Source organism: Telopea speciosissima, chromosome 2, assembly GCF_018873765.1.
Source record: "Telopea speciosissima isolate NSW1024214 ecotype Mountain lineage chromosome 2, Tspe_v1, whole genome shotgun sequence".
Lineage (NCBI taxonomy): Eukaryota > Viridiplantae > Streptophyta > Magnoliopsida > Proteales > Proteaceae > Telopea > Telopea speciosissima.
The window spans coordinates 61862970-61878064 of record NC_057917.1 but is presented as its reverse complement, the minus strand read 5'-3'; the positions used below and the strand labels follow the sequence as shown (position 1 = coordinate 61878064).

The following is a 15095-nucleotide window of genomic DNA, read 5'->3' as shown; positions in this document are numbered from 1 at the left end:
GCTCCATTGCGATTTAGTGGTCGAGGGTTCGAATCGGAAAAACAGCCTATTATGATCCTGCCCAAACCCGCAATGGCCGGAGCCTCATGCACTTGACACGCCCTTTTTTGTTTGGACTGAAAGCTTACATCAGCTTAGACATATCTTGGGATGTAAACAGATCGGATTCGGCTCAGATAGTGTTATATCCGCATCCGCATCCGATTAGCTTTTGGACGGATTCGGATAATGCTAAACGGATACGGACACAGACACAGATACGAATCAAATATTTTATCCATTTACATGTGAATATAGCTTTTCAGATAGCTATAGCCTATCCGTATTCGCATCTGTTTAGCTTTCAAATGGATTTAGATAATGCTAAACGAATACGAACACAGATATGGTAACGGATTTCGGCTACTCAATTACACCCCTAGACATATCCACAAAATTTGGGCTCTAACTTGCACAAATAACCAGATACTTTAGCCGTGTAGGCATTTTTACCTTCTGACGGCACCATAATCTCTCTGTCTCTCTCCTATGTTCTTGCTTATTAAGCCCCAATTGTTTGGTCCACCATGTACCGCAAGTCTTAATTTTGATTTCTGAATCAAGTGTGTGTGGGTCTGCTCAATGTCTGAGCCGGCTCGGTCCGCCCAGCTGCAACTCTCAACTCCTACGCACGCACAGCCAGTGAGCAGTCTCCCCTCTGCGTGTGAGCGGGAGAGATAGGGAGAGAGTCCTGAAATGGCTGCAGCTTGGGTTCTGATGGTGGTGGGTTCGTCATCATGGTGCTTCTCTTCCTCTCCTTGTTCTCCTCGAAGGGAGACTAATGCTGTGAAGATGGACTCGACCAGGATTGTCATTTCTAGTGGCAGAAGAAGTTTGTGCTTATCGATGAGAACGAGGACGAGGTCTTCTTCTCCCTCTTCCAACCCTCAACCAGAAGAAGACGATGACACCGCCAACAATAACAGCAAGGCCTTCATTTCTCCGGTCAGTTTTGTCTCTCTATTTTATTCTACCTTGTTCTTTTTGATAATTTGGTTTTCAGGGTCGAATGAATTAAATCCCCAATAAAAACTCTCTTCCTCCAGATGGGTAATTGAAAACCTAGATTACTTCCTTACTGAATTCTTTCTCGAAATAATCTGACATTGGCCTACTTCTATCTATTTTGATTTTTGTGTCGAACATGGCAATCTTGAAGTTGCTAAAATCTCTCTTGTTCATTTCTTCACTTCATTCCTAACGGGATTCCTCTTAGGAGACTCTACAGATTTCTGCCATTCATAAGCAGCAGTGAAAAGAAGCCCAAACCAATTCCAAAATGAAAGGAAAAGGTTGTGGGTTGGTTATTTTTTCAGAATTTGTTACTGTTGATGAGGTTTTTTTATTAGTTCACGCAGGATATAGAGCATTTTTAATAGTTAGTAGATTCATTAATTTGATTTGTAAATTGGTTGCGGATTCCTTGGATAAGAATGGAGGGTGGTAATCTTTCACTTATAGGTAATGCTATTCGTGAAACATTAATTAGATTATTTTATATATATGCACACATGACTTCAATATTGATATATCAAGTGGACTGAAGTGCAAAAGGGGTTTTTTTTTCTTTTATCGAAGTGGGTAATATTTTAGTGACAGTTTTAAGAGAACTTTATGTTTTGAGAAATTTGATTCTTACAATAATTAGCTTTTCTTTCTGTCAATTCTTTTATTTAATACTAATTGTTGGAGTCTGTAAATGAAAATTCAAAACTTTGAAAGAAAGTTCTGTTCTTCCTCGTTCTTCCCATTATCCTCTCATAGTCGTTTCTTTGAAGTTGGTGGAGCCAAGTTGAATCACCTCTGAAACTTTCTGAGTCTTGTAGAAGCTTCTTGATTATCTAAGCATCCTAAGGTTGACTGTTTCTTTGAAATTGGTGGAGCCAAGTTGTACTCACATCTTAAACTGCCCAGTCTTGTGGAAGCTTCTTGATTATCTAAGCATCCTAAGGTTAACTGTCAGTCTTGGACTAGTCAAGCCTTCCTCTCTTTTCCATAGGGGCTGCAAGATGCACAGCAGTCAAAGTAAATCTTTAGAAATGACCAATGCTAGCCAACAACCAGTTAAATGGTGACAGACCAAAAGGACGACGCAGGAACTGGATAGGTCATCCATTGACCCCCTATATTCCAGGTTTTTTTTTGGGAGGGGGAGGGGGAGGGGGGAGAGATTGGGAGTTGTTAGTGTAGAGATGAAATCCTATAGACCAAGTTGAAAACGAACATAAAGAGCAATCAAACAATCACATCACAAGGATTTATGTGGTTCGGTAAAGTGCCTACGTCCACGGAGAGATGAGAGCAGTTTTCACTAACAATGGAGAAAGGATTGCACGCTTTCTTCCTCACACCACTCTTTGTTTACAATGAATTCCCCTTAACCCTAACTACCCCCCATCACAACAATCTATAGGGAAGCACAGAGATACAAATTTCCCAAAAATTACACCCATGTAAACCTTCAAAATTTTGGTACGGGATTTTAACGGCCCTTTAGAGTCAGCCTACAACCATGTCCACAGAATACCATCAACCCTCAACAGTGAGGTTCATCTTTCTAATATATATGCATGGAATTTTCTACCATAGTTTTCTCATTCTGGAATGAATTGCCTTCTCAAAAGTATTTCTTAAGTGAAAGCAAGGTTTCTACCAATTATCCATAAAACCCACAAGGGAAAAATGACTCTGTCTAGGAGCATAGCTCCTGCATGTAGACACATGCTGGAGCGAAATGACTGCCCCGCCCCCATGAAAGGTGAAAATCCTATCCCCATTGATGCTTCCTTGCACAGTCCCATTGTTCCTCAAGCTGGCACAGGGGCCACGCTCCCAGACAGAGAACTCTTCCCCAACCCATAATTACACAAAGAATTGCCTGGTTATGAATGAACAAGGCCAGCTGTACGGCAGTATAGTAGCTATACAGAACCATCACCATTCAGAATTCCTCGCACCATCAGCAGTGAGATGAGTTGATTCACTGTAGGAACTTTATCCGGTAGGCATTCATGGGAACACCTGGCTGAGCAAATTACATCAACTTTTCTGTTGACTGGATGAACATGGATAATTTTCATTTTTGTTGCCAAAACAGCCATGTATTGAAGCAGCTTTGGGATGTGAAGCTTATCTGAACCTCTCCTTCCTAAATTGGAGTATGAGCCTGCTTTCTATATGTTTTCAGTCTTGATCTTTTTATAAAAATTCAAAAACTTTCTTTTTTGCCAAAAATGTGTCATTGAAACTGTAGATGGACATCAACCAGAAAGTTTTCATGTTGCCAAAAGATACTCATGAAAGTCATCTTTGGTGCAGCTCAAGTTGTGTCCTTCCAATTTTCTTGAATTCTTCGTAACCTAACTATTTCTGTGTCTGTGGTTACAACAGGAGGACTTGAATTATTTGTTGAAATTGGGAGCTGGGTCTGTTGGGGGTGCTGCTGTGATAAAGTATGGAAGCATTCTTTTTCCTGAGATAACAAGACCGAGCATTCTACAGGCTTTGATCATCATCTCATTACCAGTGACTCTAGCTGTATTGCTTTTGGCAAGGCAAAGTCGCATCGAGGAACAAATAAACGAACCTTTCTAATAAATCTTTTCAATATCCCAGTGAGGTAAGTCATACCTTGAAGTATGGGTGCACATACAAATTACATTAGGTAGATTTTATGCATGATCTATGTACATTTGATGGATCTGGCCTATAATATCTTAGTTCTTTGACAATGTGAACTGGTTAGTGACCGTTTATGAAATCCTTGAGAATGTGATTGAATCCTTTGAGTGAGGGTAGGGGATGGGAGGGGGAGCTTGAACTGTGGCTCTTGCCTCATACTCACCACCATTTTGAACAGCTTTGCCATCTCCACACAGTCTTGTTAGACTCTTCCTCTAGTTACTGTAAAAACAAGTTTCATGAAACACCTAAAATGGGAAAGGAAAAAGGGGTGATTTAGAAACTTTATACTGCTGTGTCTCTTGTTGCTTCAGCTGAAGTGGAAACCAGTAAAACAATGGAAATTGACTCGATTTTCCTCTTAATAATGGTTGTGCTTTATCAGACATCTATCATCAATCTTTTTCAAACTCTAGAGATGAACAGGGACACAGATAGAACAATCAATTCTGTCACCTAGTTGTCTCCTTTGGATTCCTGCTTGGTGAATGGATCTCTCCCCATTGCTTATTGAAAAAGTTGTCCATCTCAAGAAAAATGAAATAAAAAATAATCATGAGTATTTTCATCTCACAGGTTATTCATTCAATTCTGAAACCATTGAGACTCCAAAACCAATACCAATCTGTCCCGAATTGTAATCGGTTCAAAACCTAAATCTAGAACTGTCATAATAAACTAATGGGTGGGACGGTTCCGGTTCCAGCTCTTAACAAAAACTAGGGTTAACATATGTTTACGTCAAATTTTCACCGATTCTGACCGATTCCAATCCAGATCCAGATCCAGATCCCGATTCCCGGTTTTTTTAAAAACATTTTCATTAATGCATCTGGCCAAGATCCAAGCCAGAAGCTCGGATTTTAGAAGCAGATAGATTGATGGGTAATCGGATTACCATGTCTCATGTGTTATAATTAATTGCTCATTGCAGATCTCAACTCCCAAGTCCCACCCCAATACAAGGGATTAGCAAGTGTTCATGCACCATTTGCGTTTGGACTTTTGGAGATCCACGCCTATTAATTGGGGCCCCGGAATACCAGTCTGAATTGGTTTAATTTAATTATTATTACAAAAAAAAAAAACAAAAACAAAAACAAAAACAACTAAGGTAGTAGTGTAGTACCAAAAAAAGAAAATTTAAAAAAAAAAAAAAACACCATCGGCTTTCCCCTGTTCTCCTCTTCTTTGGGATTGTCTCTTTCTGGCCATGTTCTCTGGACCCATGTCCTGTATAAATTGGATCCTACTCCTACCTATAATATCGCATACGATGGGTCCTTAAGATCTATTTCAGAACTTATCTCTAACAACAAAAACTCTAGTTTATATCTCATGTTGTAAATATCTAAGATTCTCTCTTAAATAGGGGCAGCCGAAATGACCACTGTGCTCCCATGAATGACACAGGGGTGAATGAAATGATCACCGTGCCTATGGAAATGTGGCATTTCCATAGGGATTCGGTGGTCATTTCACCTACCCTTGTGTGGGAATCAAGGCCAGCGTACTACACGTGCCCAGTTAATGTTTTCTATTCCAAAAAAATTATATTGGGCAAGAGATCTCTACTTGGTCGTATGGTCTGTACACAAGCGTCTGGGCCAATGGGTGAACACGTCTAGGTATCTACCCAAATGGTAGAGAAGTCATCTCACGGTGACCGGTGAGAGGGCGTAGAAAACTCCACCAAGTAGAGATCTTTTTCCCAAATTTGGATATTTCATCCAAACCCCAAGCAGTAAAAAAATTTATAAATTTCTTGATTACTTCAAACATTAATTGATCCCTTCTCCATTATTTTTTTTCCCTTTTTAATAATGCAAATAACGTGGCTTCCACATTAATGCCAAAAACACTGCCAAATTGGACATGTGCAATGCACAGCTGAACACTACTCTCTCTCTCTCTCTCTCTCTCTCTCTCTCTCTCTCTCTCTCTTTCTCCACCTTACTTTGGGCCAACCAGACAGTAAGATAGGCAATGATCTGAACTTTTGCGTTAAGGGTATATTACTTTGGAGAGTTTTTGTCGTCACCCATGGTTAAAATTTTAAAATCGATGGTCATAATTACTCTCTATGTACTAAAACTGAAATATCACAACACAATTAAAATTTTTTATAAAAAAAAAAAAAAAAAAAAAAACACAATTAAAAATGGATCAAGTTTCCCTCCTCCCATGGTGAATAAGATGTCATTCATCGAGGGATAGGAGAGGACGGGAATAGATATCAAGAAGGTATTTTGGAATATATCAAAACCTTAGGAGGGATTTGTGAATCCTAGGATGATGGGTAAATCGCCCTTCGTTAAAAATTGTAGGTGAAGAGATTCTTGGTTCACTATCTACAAGGGAAAAAAAAATTTGCAAGGTGCTTTCTCTTTTGTGAATAAACACTAGTCTTTGTGAGAATATAGAGAACCTTTCCATCCAAGGAAAGCAAAGGTATATATCCTATTCCCACTCGTAACAAAAGGGAATGCTTTCTTATTACGCAGAGGAGTCCACTCCACTCTTAAACATGGTTTTAAGAATCAAAAATCGGATCGATGACTTGGCCGATGCTGTTCAAAATTGTCTGTGATAAATCCCAATTCTGACTGATTCGATACAACCAATTTATTGTTCAAAACCCTAGAATCGTTGAGTTTTCAGATCTGAAGACCCAATACTAGGGTTTTTAAGACCAATTCCTATCCAATCCTAGATTCCTTGTCTTGAAGCCTTCCTCTTTAATCATCCATTTGTATCCCAACCTCATTCAAGTCAACCATCACTACAAACACAAACAAAGCCCTTGTAAATCATATTTTTTTTTTTTTTTTTTTTGGGGCTCAAATAAACCATCCATGGATCCAACTAATGGTTATTGATTGATATTATATTCCTCACAAAAAAACCCACTTATAAGATGGTGGGCCAGGTCAGAATACAACATTAAGAATATGATTGAAGCGTGAGAGACCTTTCTTAAGCAAAGTATAAATTTGGTCACACCAAAAACAGTTATAATTATTTATATAGTTTACGCGGTTTGTGGAATCAACTGTCACCAAACTACGCGTTTCCTCTCTCTCTCTCTCTCTCTTTCTCTCTTCAATGAATTCAATCCTGTGCTTTCCCTCATCACCTCATATGCTTTCTTCTCATTCCAAACATTTTCTGCTTCTCCTTTCTCTGTTCTTTCTCTGTTCTTTCTCCTCATTGGGTAGCTTTAGAAGATGCTGCAGCTTCTGAGTTTTGTGTTATTAGGAGGAATCTTCCTCTGTAGTCTTATAAATCCTCTCATCTTCTCTGTTCCTCCTGAGAAGTTTCTTGTTTGGCTTCGATCTTTGTTTCTCACTATTTCATCTACCATGACCACCACCACAACTATTTCAACTTCCATCACCGAAGCTTCAACGAAAGGAGAGAATAAGGATAAGAAGAACAAAACCCATGGTCAAGACAAATTGGAGTTGGAGAGGGTTTTTGCTACTTTCGACAAGAACGGAGATGGATTCATAACGAAACAAGAATTAGGGGAGTCCTTAAAGAATATGGGTCTCTTCACTACAGAGGAAGAAGTAGAAGGCATGGTTGCAGATTTGGATTCTAATGGTGATGGGCTCATCGATCTTGATGAGTTCTGTGAATTGTATGATTCGTTGGAGAGGAATCGAGGAAGGAAGGATGATGAGGAAGAGGAAGAAGGGGGAAATGATGATAGGGAGAGGGATTTGAGAGAAGCGTTTGATGTGTTCGATGGGAATGGAGATGGAATGATTACGGTGGAGGAGTTGGGATTGGTGTTGTCGTCGATGGGATTGAAGGAAGGGATTGGGATTCAGGATTGTAGAGAGATGATTAAGATGGTTGATATGGATGGAGATGGTAAGGTTAATTTTGATGAGTTCAAGATGATGATGATGAAGAAGCCCATTTCACCTGCAACTGATCAAGCAAGCCTTACTGCCTCTTCTTAATTCCAATCCAAATTCATGCTCTCTCCTCCTGCCTCTGCTCTTGTACAGTAAGCAATGTTTTAAGACTTCAAATTTCTCTCTCTCTCTCTCTCTCTTTGAATTGTCTTTCTCTGGCAGCCATTAATGACCAAAATTGCTCATCAATCCAAATTGCAAACAGGGTTGATGTGAAGGATTCATTATTACAGAGGGATCAAACATCTATTTAGTTAGGGAATTACAAAGGAACTAACCCCCTTTAAGATCTGTTTAATTTCAACTTTGTTTATCAGTATTATCTGCTCTGCTGGGCAGGGGAAGCCATCTTATTGTTGGGTCTGTTTTTGTTTTTGTATTTTTTGTTTTGTTTTGTTTTGTTTTTTTATTTATTTTGGTTGTAATTGTAATTAGGGTTTTTAGTTTCTCTGTCTCTTGTTTTATTAGTGTGTTTGATGGAAGTCTCTTGTTTTATTACTTGAAATAGGATTTTCCTTTCTGTTTTTGGAAGTGGGTTTGGTGGAGAATCTGTGTTTTATTTTATTTAAAATCGTTACCATAAAAGGTAATTCTACTTTCCATATGTAATTTTATTTCCCTCTTAAATTCAAGAAATTTAGTTGCAAAAGGAAATAATATATGGATTTGGAGTTGCACAAAAGTTTATAAAATTCTGAATCAGAGAAGGAATTGGTTCCAAAAAACCCATATAATCGGAATTTAGATCTGAAATTTAAAAGATTCTAGGGTTTTGGTCTATGAATCAGACTTTTCGAATCGTCAAGGATCTCGGTCAGTGCTGATCAGATTCCTGAATCTGAAACCTAACTTACACACTATGTTAGATAATGATTACAAAAAAAAAGTTTTGTATTAATAAAAGAAGCGCACGATGCCAATATGTAAATTCTTGCACACATCCTCTCTTGGTATTAAATGTCCATCTCTATTGGGCGATTCATAAATCTCCCCCCTCATTAATGCAAAATTGCACCATGTCGTCTTAGTGAAGCCTCCCCCTTCAATGTTACTTCATTTACCTTTATTTCTTTTTGCAACTAGACGAACCTTAGGGTTTGCAATAGGATCCAGTTAACTCACTATCCCAAAATCCTAATTTGTTATATACGATGTCAGTAGTATTGACGAAGATTGTGTGGATCATCAACAACATTCAACCTTAAGGCGAGTTGGCCGAACTGGGTATCCTATCCCGAGTTTTAAAACCTTATTTTCTTAGCATCTAAGGTACATGTAAGAAAGTAAGTAATAGCTTAGGAATGGATTATAGTTATGCAAAGACAACTTATATATGTTTGTTGGTTTCTAATATATGTAATAGCTCACCAATGAACAGGTGCTATGTGGTAGGGATTCAAGTCTAAACCTACGAATGCAAGCCTAATACGTGATAGGTTCAAAGCCATAAGGAAACCGTTGAGACCAGATTCCTCATGCCAAACTCATGATCAAGACTTTCTATGTGGCCAACTAACCCAGGATTCTCTACGATGTCATCTACAAGTAAAGACAAATTCAATTCAATAGTTCCCGCTCAAACTCAAGTGTACATGATATAAATGAACGAAGGACTACGTGAACATCAAGCTTACGTGAACTCAAAACAATCTTCTCTCATCCTATAAATAGATCAACAATACTCTTATGTACATAGGTGAATTCATAAAATCTTAAGTTTACTATTCTCTCATTGCTCCACTTAAATTGTTGTTTTCCTGAAGTCTGGCTTAGTCATCAGAGAGTCCCTCCCCCTGTTCCAGCTTAAATTGTTGTTTTCCTGAAGTCTGACTTAGTCATCAGAGAGTCCCCCCCCCCCCTAGAGCCTACTCTGTCAACTCTTCAGCCTTGTTTCTTGGCTTTTATGTGCAAATTCACCTTAGGAGAATTTCATCAGTAACAGTTTTTACACCCAAATTAATTTCCATTCTAAATGGTTAAGACTCAAAAAGTAAGTGAACATATTGTCCATGTTGATCATGCTCAATCATATATTATTTTTTAGCGTATAATTTGAGGGTGCTATAAACATTGTTTGAAAAAATCATTTTCTTACACTGTCACAGAAAACAAAGACAATAAAATTGTGCATGCCAACAAGATAATTGAATGAACACTTGAGTTGAGCAAACATCTTACTTAGAGAATTTTACATCTATCCAACAAGAAGAACGATCAGATATCGGCCATGTGGCAATTTCAATGGTGCTCCAAATTTATGGATATATTGTCGTTGTCATTATTTTATGGGAGAAACAACATAAACCGGTGTTGTGTGTGAATTTGTATCTGCGCTCAGACACAGCTCGGCGTGAAAAGATCACCTCACCCCCTGTCAAGATGGAAAGGTCTAGGGATGCAGCAGTATTTATTTGCCAGATTGTGTCTGGACACAGGTACACGCCCACACACATCACCGATCAGCGTTCCTTTTCCCATAATCCAATCTTTTTCATGTGGAGGTATAACGCACTCAAAAATTAAAAGAGAATTCAACTTTGCCAATTTTGGTTCAACATTTTAAATTTAAAAACAGTGAAAGTATACCATTCTAAACTCGTGGAGACTCCAATAATATCCTGTCGTGGAATCATATTTAATACTCCAACGGTCAATAGGAAGAAAAATTAAGTCTGAGAGGCAATATTATTATTACGTGACCCATTCTATTATATAAGCGCGTGAAAATATAAAAAAGAAAGAATAGACGTTAGAGTTGCCGATTAGATGAAAGCGTGTAAGGTATGATATACATTTCAAAGTTGCTATATTTCAAAACGAGATTCGTTGGATTACTCGTAATGCCATATGTAACTATGTTTTCTACCAAAAAACAAAAAAAAAAAAAAAAAAACTATGTTTTCTTACTAACCCTACTAAGGCAATAATTAACGTAAACGCGAGCTCAAGCTGGTAAAAAACGTAGGCTTATTATCACTAGTCATTGAGATCAAATCACACCTTGACCTAGGTGTTGTGTGAAGGATTTGTAATGCTTAATACCCCAAAACAAACTAATAACTGTCAAAATTTTGTTACTCTAATTACTCAAATTTTGTTCCCATGGGACAAGGACTTCATACATATCCAAACAGATTTGACAATTATGTATAGTCAGACATCCTAGTATGCTCAAAGCCTTAAAGTATGATAGATTAGATATACGGGGTGTAAGTTTGTGAATGGATCATCTGCACGTACCAACAGGTGAACATACATCTCAGAGTCAATCATATTTTAATTTTGTTTCCATAAAAACCCCTCCTCTCCTTGTAAATGGTAAAAATAGGATAGATGGTTGACTCTCACATGTATGTTCACATGTTGGTATGTGCTGAGGAACCGAACTCTGTAAGTTTGGCCCAGTCGGCTGAACCCACCCTGAGCCCAAATAAAGTCTGGGCTGAGATATCTTGACACTGAGGAGGAGTCAAGACTGGAAATCTTGACACTGGAAGTTAGGGTTCAGTCGAACCAAGGTTAAGGCCTTGGACTGAGCTTGACCCTGTCTTCTTCTTCTTCTCCCTACATGGTCCAGCCCCTGTATCTCCCTTCTCCCTCCCCATAGTCAGAGCCAATCAGGATCAGCCCGACCAAGCCCTACGGATAGGTCAGGATTAGATTTTTCAGGCCCTGTGAGCCCAGCTAAGGAAAGTATGGATGGGGTTGAGGTTTTAAAAAGCCCAGTCCAACCCCCAACTCTAGCAGCCCTATGCCCTAATTTTGAGCTGCTACTTCAAAATTAGTTTTTTTTTTTTGTCTGTCTTTTCTTCCCTTCCCAAAGCCTTAGCCCGGTAAAACAAAAAAGAAACTGTTCACAGATATACGCCAAAATTAGAAGTTCAAATGTGGGGTATTACTCTGATTTTCTTCGCTTGAACTTACTGGAAATTAGGGTAGAAAAAATTAGTATAGTTTTAATTGGTGAATCAGTAAACGTGAAGGTTTTTTTGTTTTTTGGGTCACCAGATCATACTTGATACTAGCTTTCCTTCTTGCGGACATTAGTGGTTTGCCATTACCAGCATACACTATTCGCTGTCCGACATGTCACTGGATCACGCGTGATCCTTCTTACATGCCGTCTAGAATGCTAGATGTTGGTACGTGGTAACAGCTAGTTTTCTGTGTCTTCTCTCTTTGCGAAGTATATCTTTTGAGTTCCTTTGAACAGGTGTATCCAAGGGGCAGCTCTCCTGGTACTATATATTAAAGTGTTCTAAACTCTCTTTCTTTTTCATACTCTCTCAAACTCCTACTTTGTTTTTGCCTCCAGATTTTACAGTTTTGAGAAAGTACTTCTTGTCCTAGTTGATTGAGCACAACCCATGTATCCCGAGTCCCGACGTAGCATAGGACTTCTTGAAGCTGTTTCATCTCGGAGGCTGATTCGCATTACCCAGATTGCACCGTAGGGGACATCTACAATCCTAAGGAGAGTGACAGTTGGCACAATTCAACCCCATCATTTTCTCTTAACTTCCTCAAGTCCATTTGTGGCAGTAGATGGTTATACAGTATATAGAAGTGATTTCAGTTGATGGCCACTAATAAAAGATAAGTCTTTTCTCATTTCATTGCTACTAATTACAACAAGAGGAGACAGCCAGGTGCCCAACCTAGTTCGTCCTCAGGTATTGAGTATACCCAGCTAAGATCAACCTTGGCTAGAACTGGCAAACCATAGCAATTGTTGTGTTTTATTAGCTTAATTTGGGTAGAACATGTCCAGGTTATTTTCTACTCCATTCACGTGTGTGCTGAGATGTCTTTATAATCAAACCATAAGATGGATCTGATTCCTCAATCACAAATGGTTATATGTTTGTTTTTTTAAATACTTTTTTTGGGATGGATTTTTGTTTTTTAGATTATTCGTGGAAGAGGGCTAGCTTATGGGGTTAAAAATAAAAAGAGCTGAAATACCTTATCAGAAGTGTCATCTCTCTCTCTACCTTGACCTGAAGAGCTGAGTTGGGGGAGGGTTTGTAATGTCACAGTACTCCAAAAGAAACTAAAAAAACTGTCAAAACTTGGTAACTCTAAATACTCAAATTTTGTACCCATGGGACAAGGACTACATACAGATCCGAACAGATTTGACTTTTTTCTACTATGTATAGCCAGACAATCCTAGTATGCTCAAAGTATGATGGATTAGATACATTTGCAACAGTTAAATATGAATTAACAAGTTATATAAGATTTACAAGGGGGGAAATATGATATAACAATTTCCACTGGGATGCTGCTTGATTCCTGTATATAATGAAATATCAACAAGGTGAAAATGCTCACTTTAAAATTAAAAATGGCTGCTTCGATCTTGAGGTCAGTTCTGAGAAATATGGTATAGCCCCCATACTGCACAAGTAAGCAGAAAAAGAACTTCACATAAAGCATCTTCGAGATTAGAAGTTATCTTTCAGCCATTTCAGAGCTCCATTCGCAACAGACCTGTAAGTTCCATAATCACATATTTCTCTCAAATTCTGGTCAATTCACATAAATATAACTCTCAACATGATAAGATTTATTCAGTCTCTTCGGAAGACTCCGATGAAAAGAGCTTATTCAAATCCAAATATTGCACAGTTTGAGCTGCTAAAAATTAGCTTTCTTTTCTTCTCTTCCCAGAGCCTTTACCAGGAAAAAAAGGGAAACCGTTGCATAGAAATACGCCAAAAATCAGAAGTTCAAATGTGGGTATTACTCTACAATTTTCTTCACTTGAACTTACTGGAATTTAACATTGAAAAAACCCAGAATTAAAAGATGTCCATGTTGATTGCTCAACCATGTCTTAGGTCAGTTCCCAGAATTCTTTATAACTCTTTATCAGTGTTGTGTGTGGACGACTTCCCAAGATTGTACGTGCAGAAAAAATACGAGAATTGAGTATTGCTACAGGCTATACTAGACACAGGATAGATTAGCCAATATTCGATCTAATAGATGCAGAATGTACTTAAAGTACGAAACAATACCATTCTAATGACAGCAGGATTATCAGCAAAGGGAGAAAGACATCTAAAAATGAAAAATATCAGAAAGTTTAGTTAGAATATAGGTTTAGGAAATAAGAAGAGAGAAGGAAGAGGTTGGAGGAAGAAGAAGATAGCAAGAGAGAAGAGTGTATTGGGCTGTAACTATTGTGAATGGAGAGACTTCTCCATTCACCATATATTCATTTAATCATCACTAATAGGAATTACATCCACCTCCTGACTAGTTCCTAAACTACCCCTATTACATGACTTCTAACACTCCCCCTCAAGCTGGAGAATATATATCATGCATTCTCAGCTTGCTTAGGAAGGAACTAAACTGAGGAGAGCCAAGAGCTTTGGTGAAGATATCTGCCAACTGATCCCCAGTCTTCACAAAAGGAATACAAATACAGCCAGAGTCTATCTTCTCCTTGATGAAATGCCTATCAACCTCAATGTGCTTAGTCCGGTTATGTTGCACAGGGTTGTGGGCAATACTGATGGCAGCCTTGTTGTCACAGTACAGTTTCATGGGCCCTTCAGTGTCAAATCCCAGTTCTTGAACAAGTCTTTTCAACCAGATGAGCTCACACACTCCATGTGCCATAGCTCTAAATTCTGCCTCGGCACTAGATCTGGCCACAACATGTTGTTTCTTGCTCCTCCATGTGACCAAGTTACCTCCCACAAAAATGCAATAGCCGGAGGTAGATCTCCTGTCTGTAATGGAACCAGCCCAATCGTCATCTGTGAAGCCTTCCACTCTCAAGTGGTTGTGCCTTGCATACAACAATCCTTTCCCTGGAGAGGACTTCAAATACCTTAGAATGCGATACACAGCATCCAAATGGCCACTCTTGGGAGCATGCATGAATTGACTGACAACTCCCACTACATAAGAGATATCTGGCCGAGTCATAGAGAGATAGATAAGTTTCCCCACTAGCCTTTAATACTTCCCTGCATCAACAAGAGAGGGACCACAATCCTCTCCTAGTTTGTGATTCTGCTCAATACGAGAGCTAGCTGGTTTGCAGCCTAACATCCCTGTCTCTGTCAACAGGTCAAGAATAAACCTCCTCTGACATATGTTGATCCCTTTCTTGGTCATTGATACTTCTATTCCTAAGAAGTACTTCAAGGGACCCAGATCTTTGATCTTAAATTGCTGTGCCAGGTAGCTCTTCAATTTACCTATCTCAACTGTATCATCTTCTGTGACCACGATATCATCAACATAGACAATGAGAGCTGTGATAGTACCATTACTCCGCTTGGTAAAGAGAGTATGATCAGCTTGGCTCTGGGAATATCCATTCTTCAGAATGGCCTGTCGGAAGCGCTCAAACCATGCCTTTGGTGACTGTTTGAGACCATATAGAGCCTTCTTAAGGAGACACACTTTCCCTTCAGCTGAGGG

General features: G+C 38.8%; 3 protein-coding genes across 4 annotated transcripts in view; 2 read left to right on the top strand and 1 right to left on the bottom strand.

Moving 5' to 3' along the window:
• The first annotated feature begins 695 nt into the window (after positions 1-695).
• On the top strand, positions 696-4085 carry LOC122649830. Its single transcript, XM_043843076.1, has 2 exons — positions 696-984; positions 3430-4085. Exons 1-2 carry the CDS (start codon positions 736-738, stop codon positions 3631-3633), a joined length of 453 nt encoding a protein of 150 aa, XP_043699011.1. The 5' UTR covers positions 696-735; the 3' UTR covers positions 3634-4085.
• A 2731-nt stretch (positions 4086-6816) lies between these two features.
• Positions 6817-7703, top strand: LOC122649965 (calmodulin-like protein 7). The gene has a single exon (XM_043843233.1). It carries the CDS (start codon positions 6948-6950, stop codon positions 7689-7691), a length of 744 nt encoding a protein of 247 aa, XP_043699168.1. The 5' UTR covers positions 6817-6947; the 3' UTR covers positions 7692-7703.
• Positions 7704-12885: 5182 nt separating this feature from the next.
• The window catches only part of LOC122651969 (chaperone protein DnaJ-like), a 27240-nt gene continuing 25030 nt past the window's right edge, over positions 12886-15095 (bottom strand). For both annotated transcript variants that reach the window (XM_043845559.1, XM_043845560.1), the window contains exon 12: positions 12886-13142. In XM_043845559.1, coding sequence (XP_043701494.1) covers positions 13097-13142 — 46 coding nt within the window. In that variant the 3' untranslated portion in view covers positions 12886-13096. The remainder of the gene's footprint in view (positions 13143-15095) is intronic.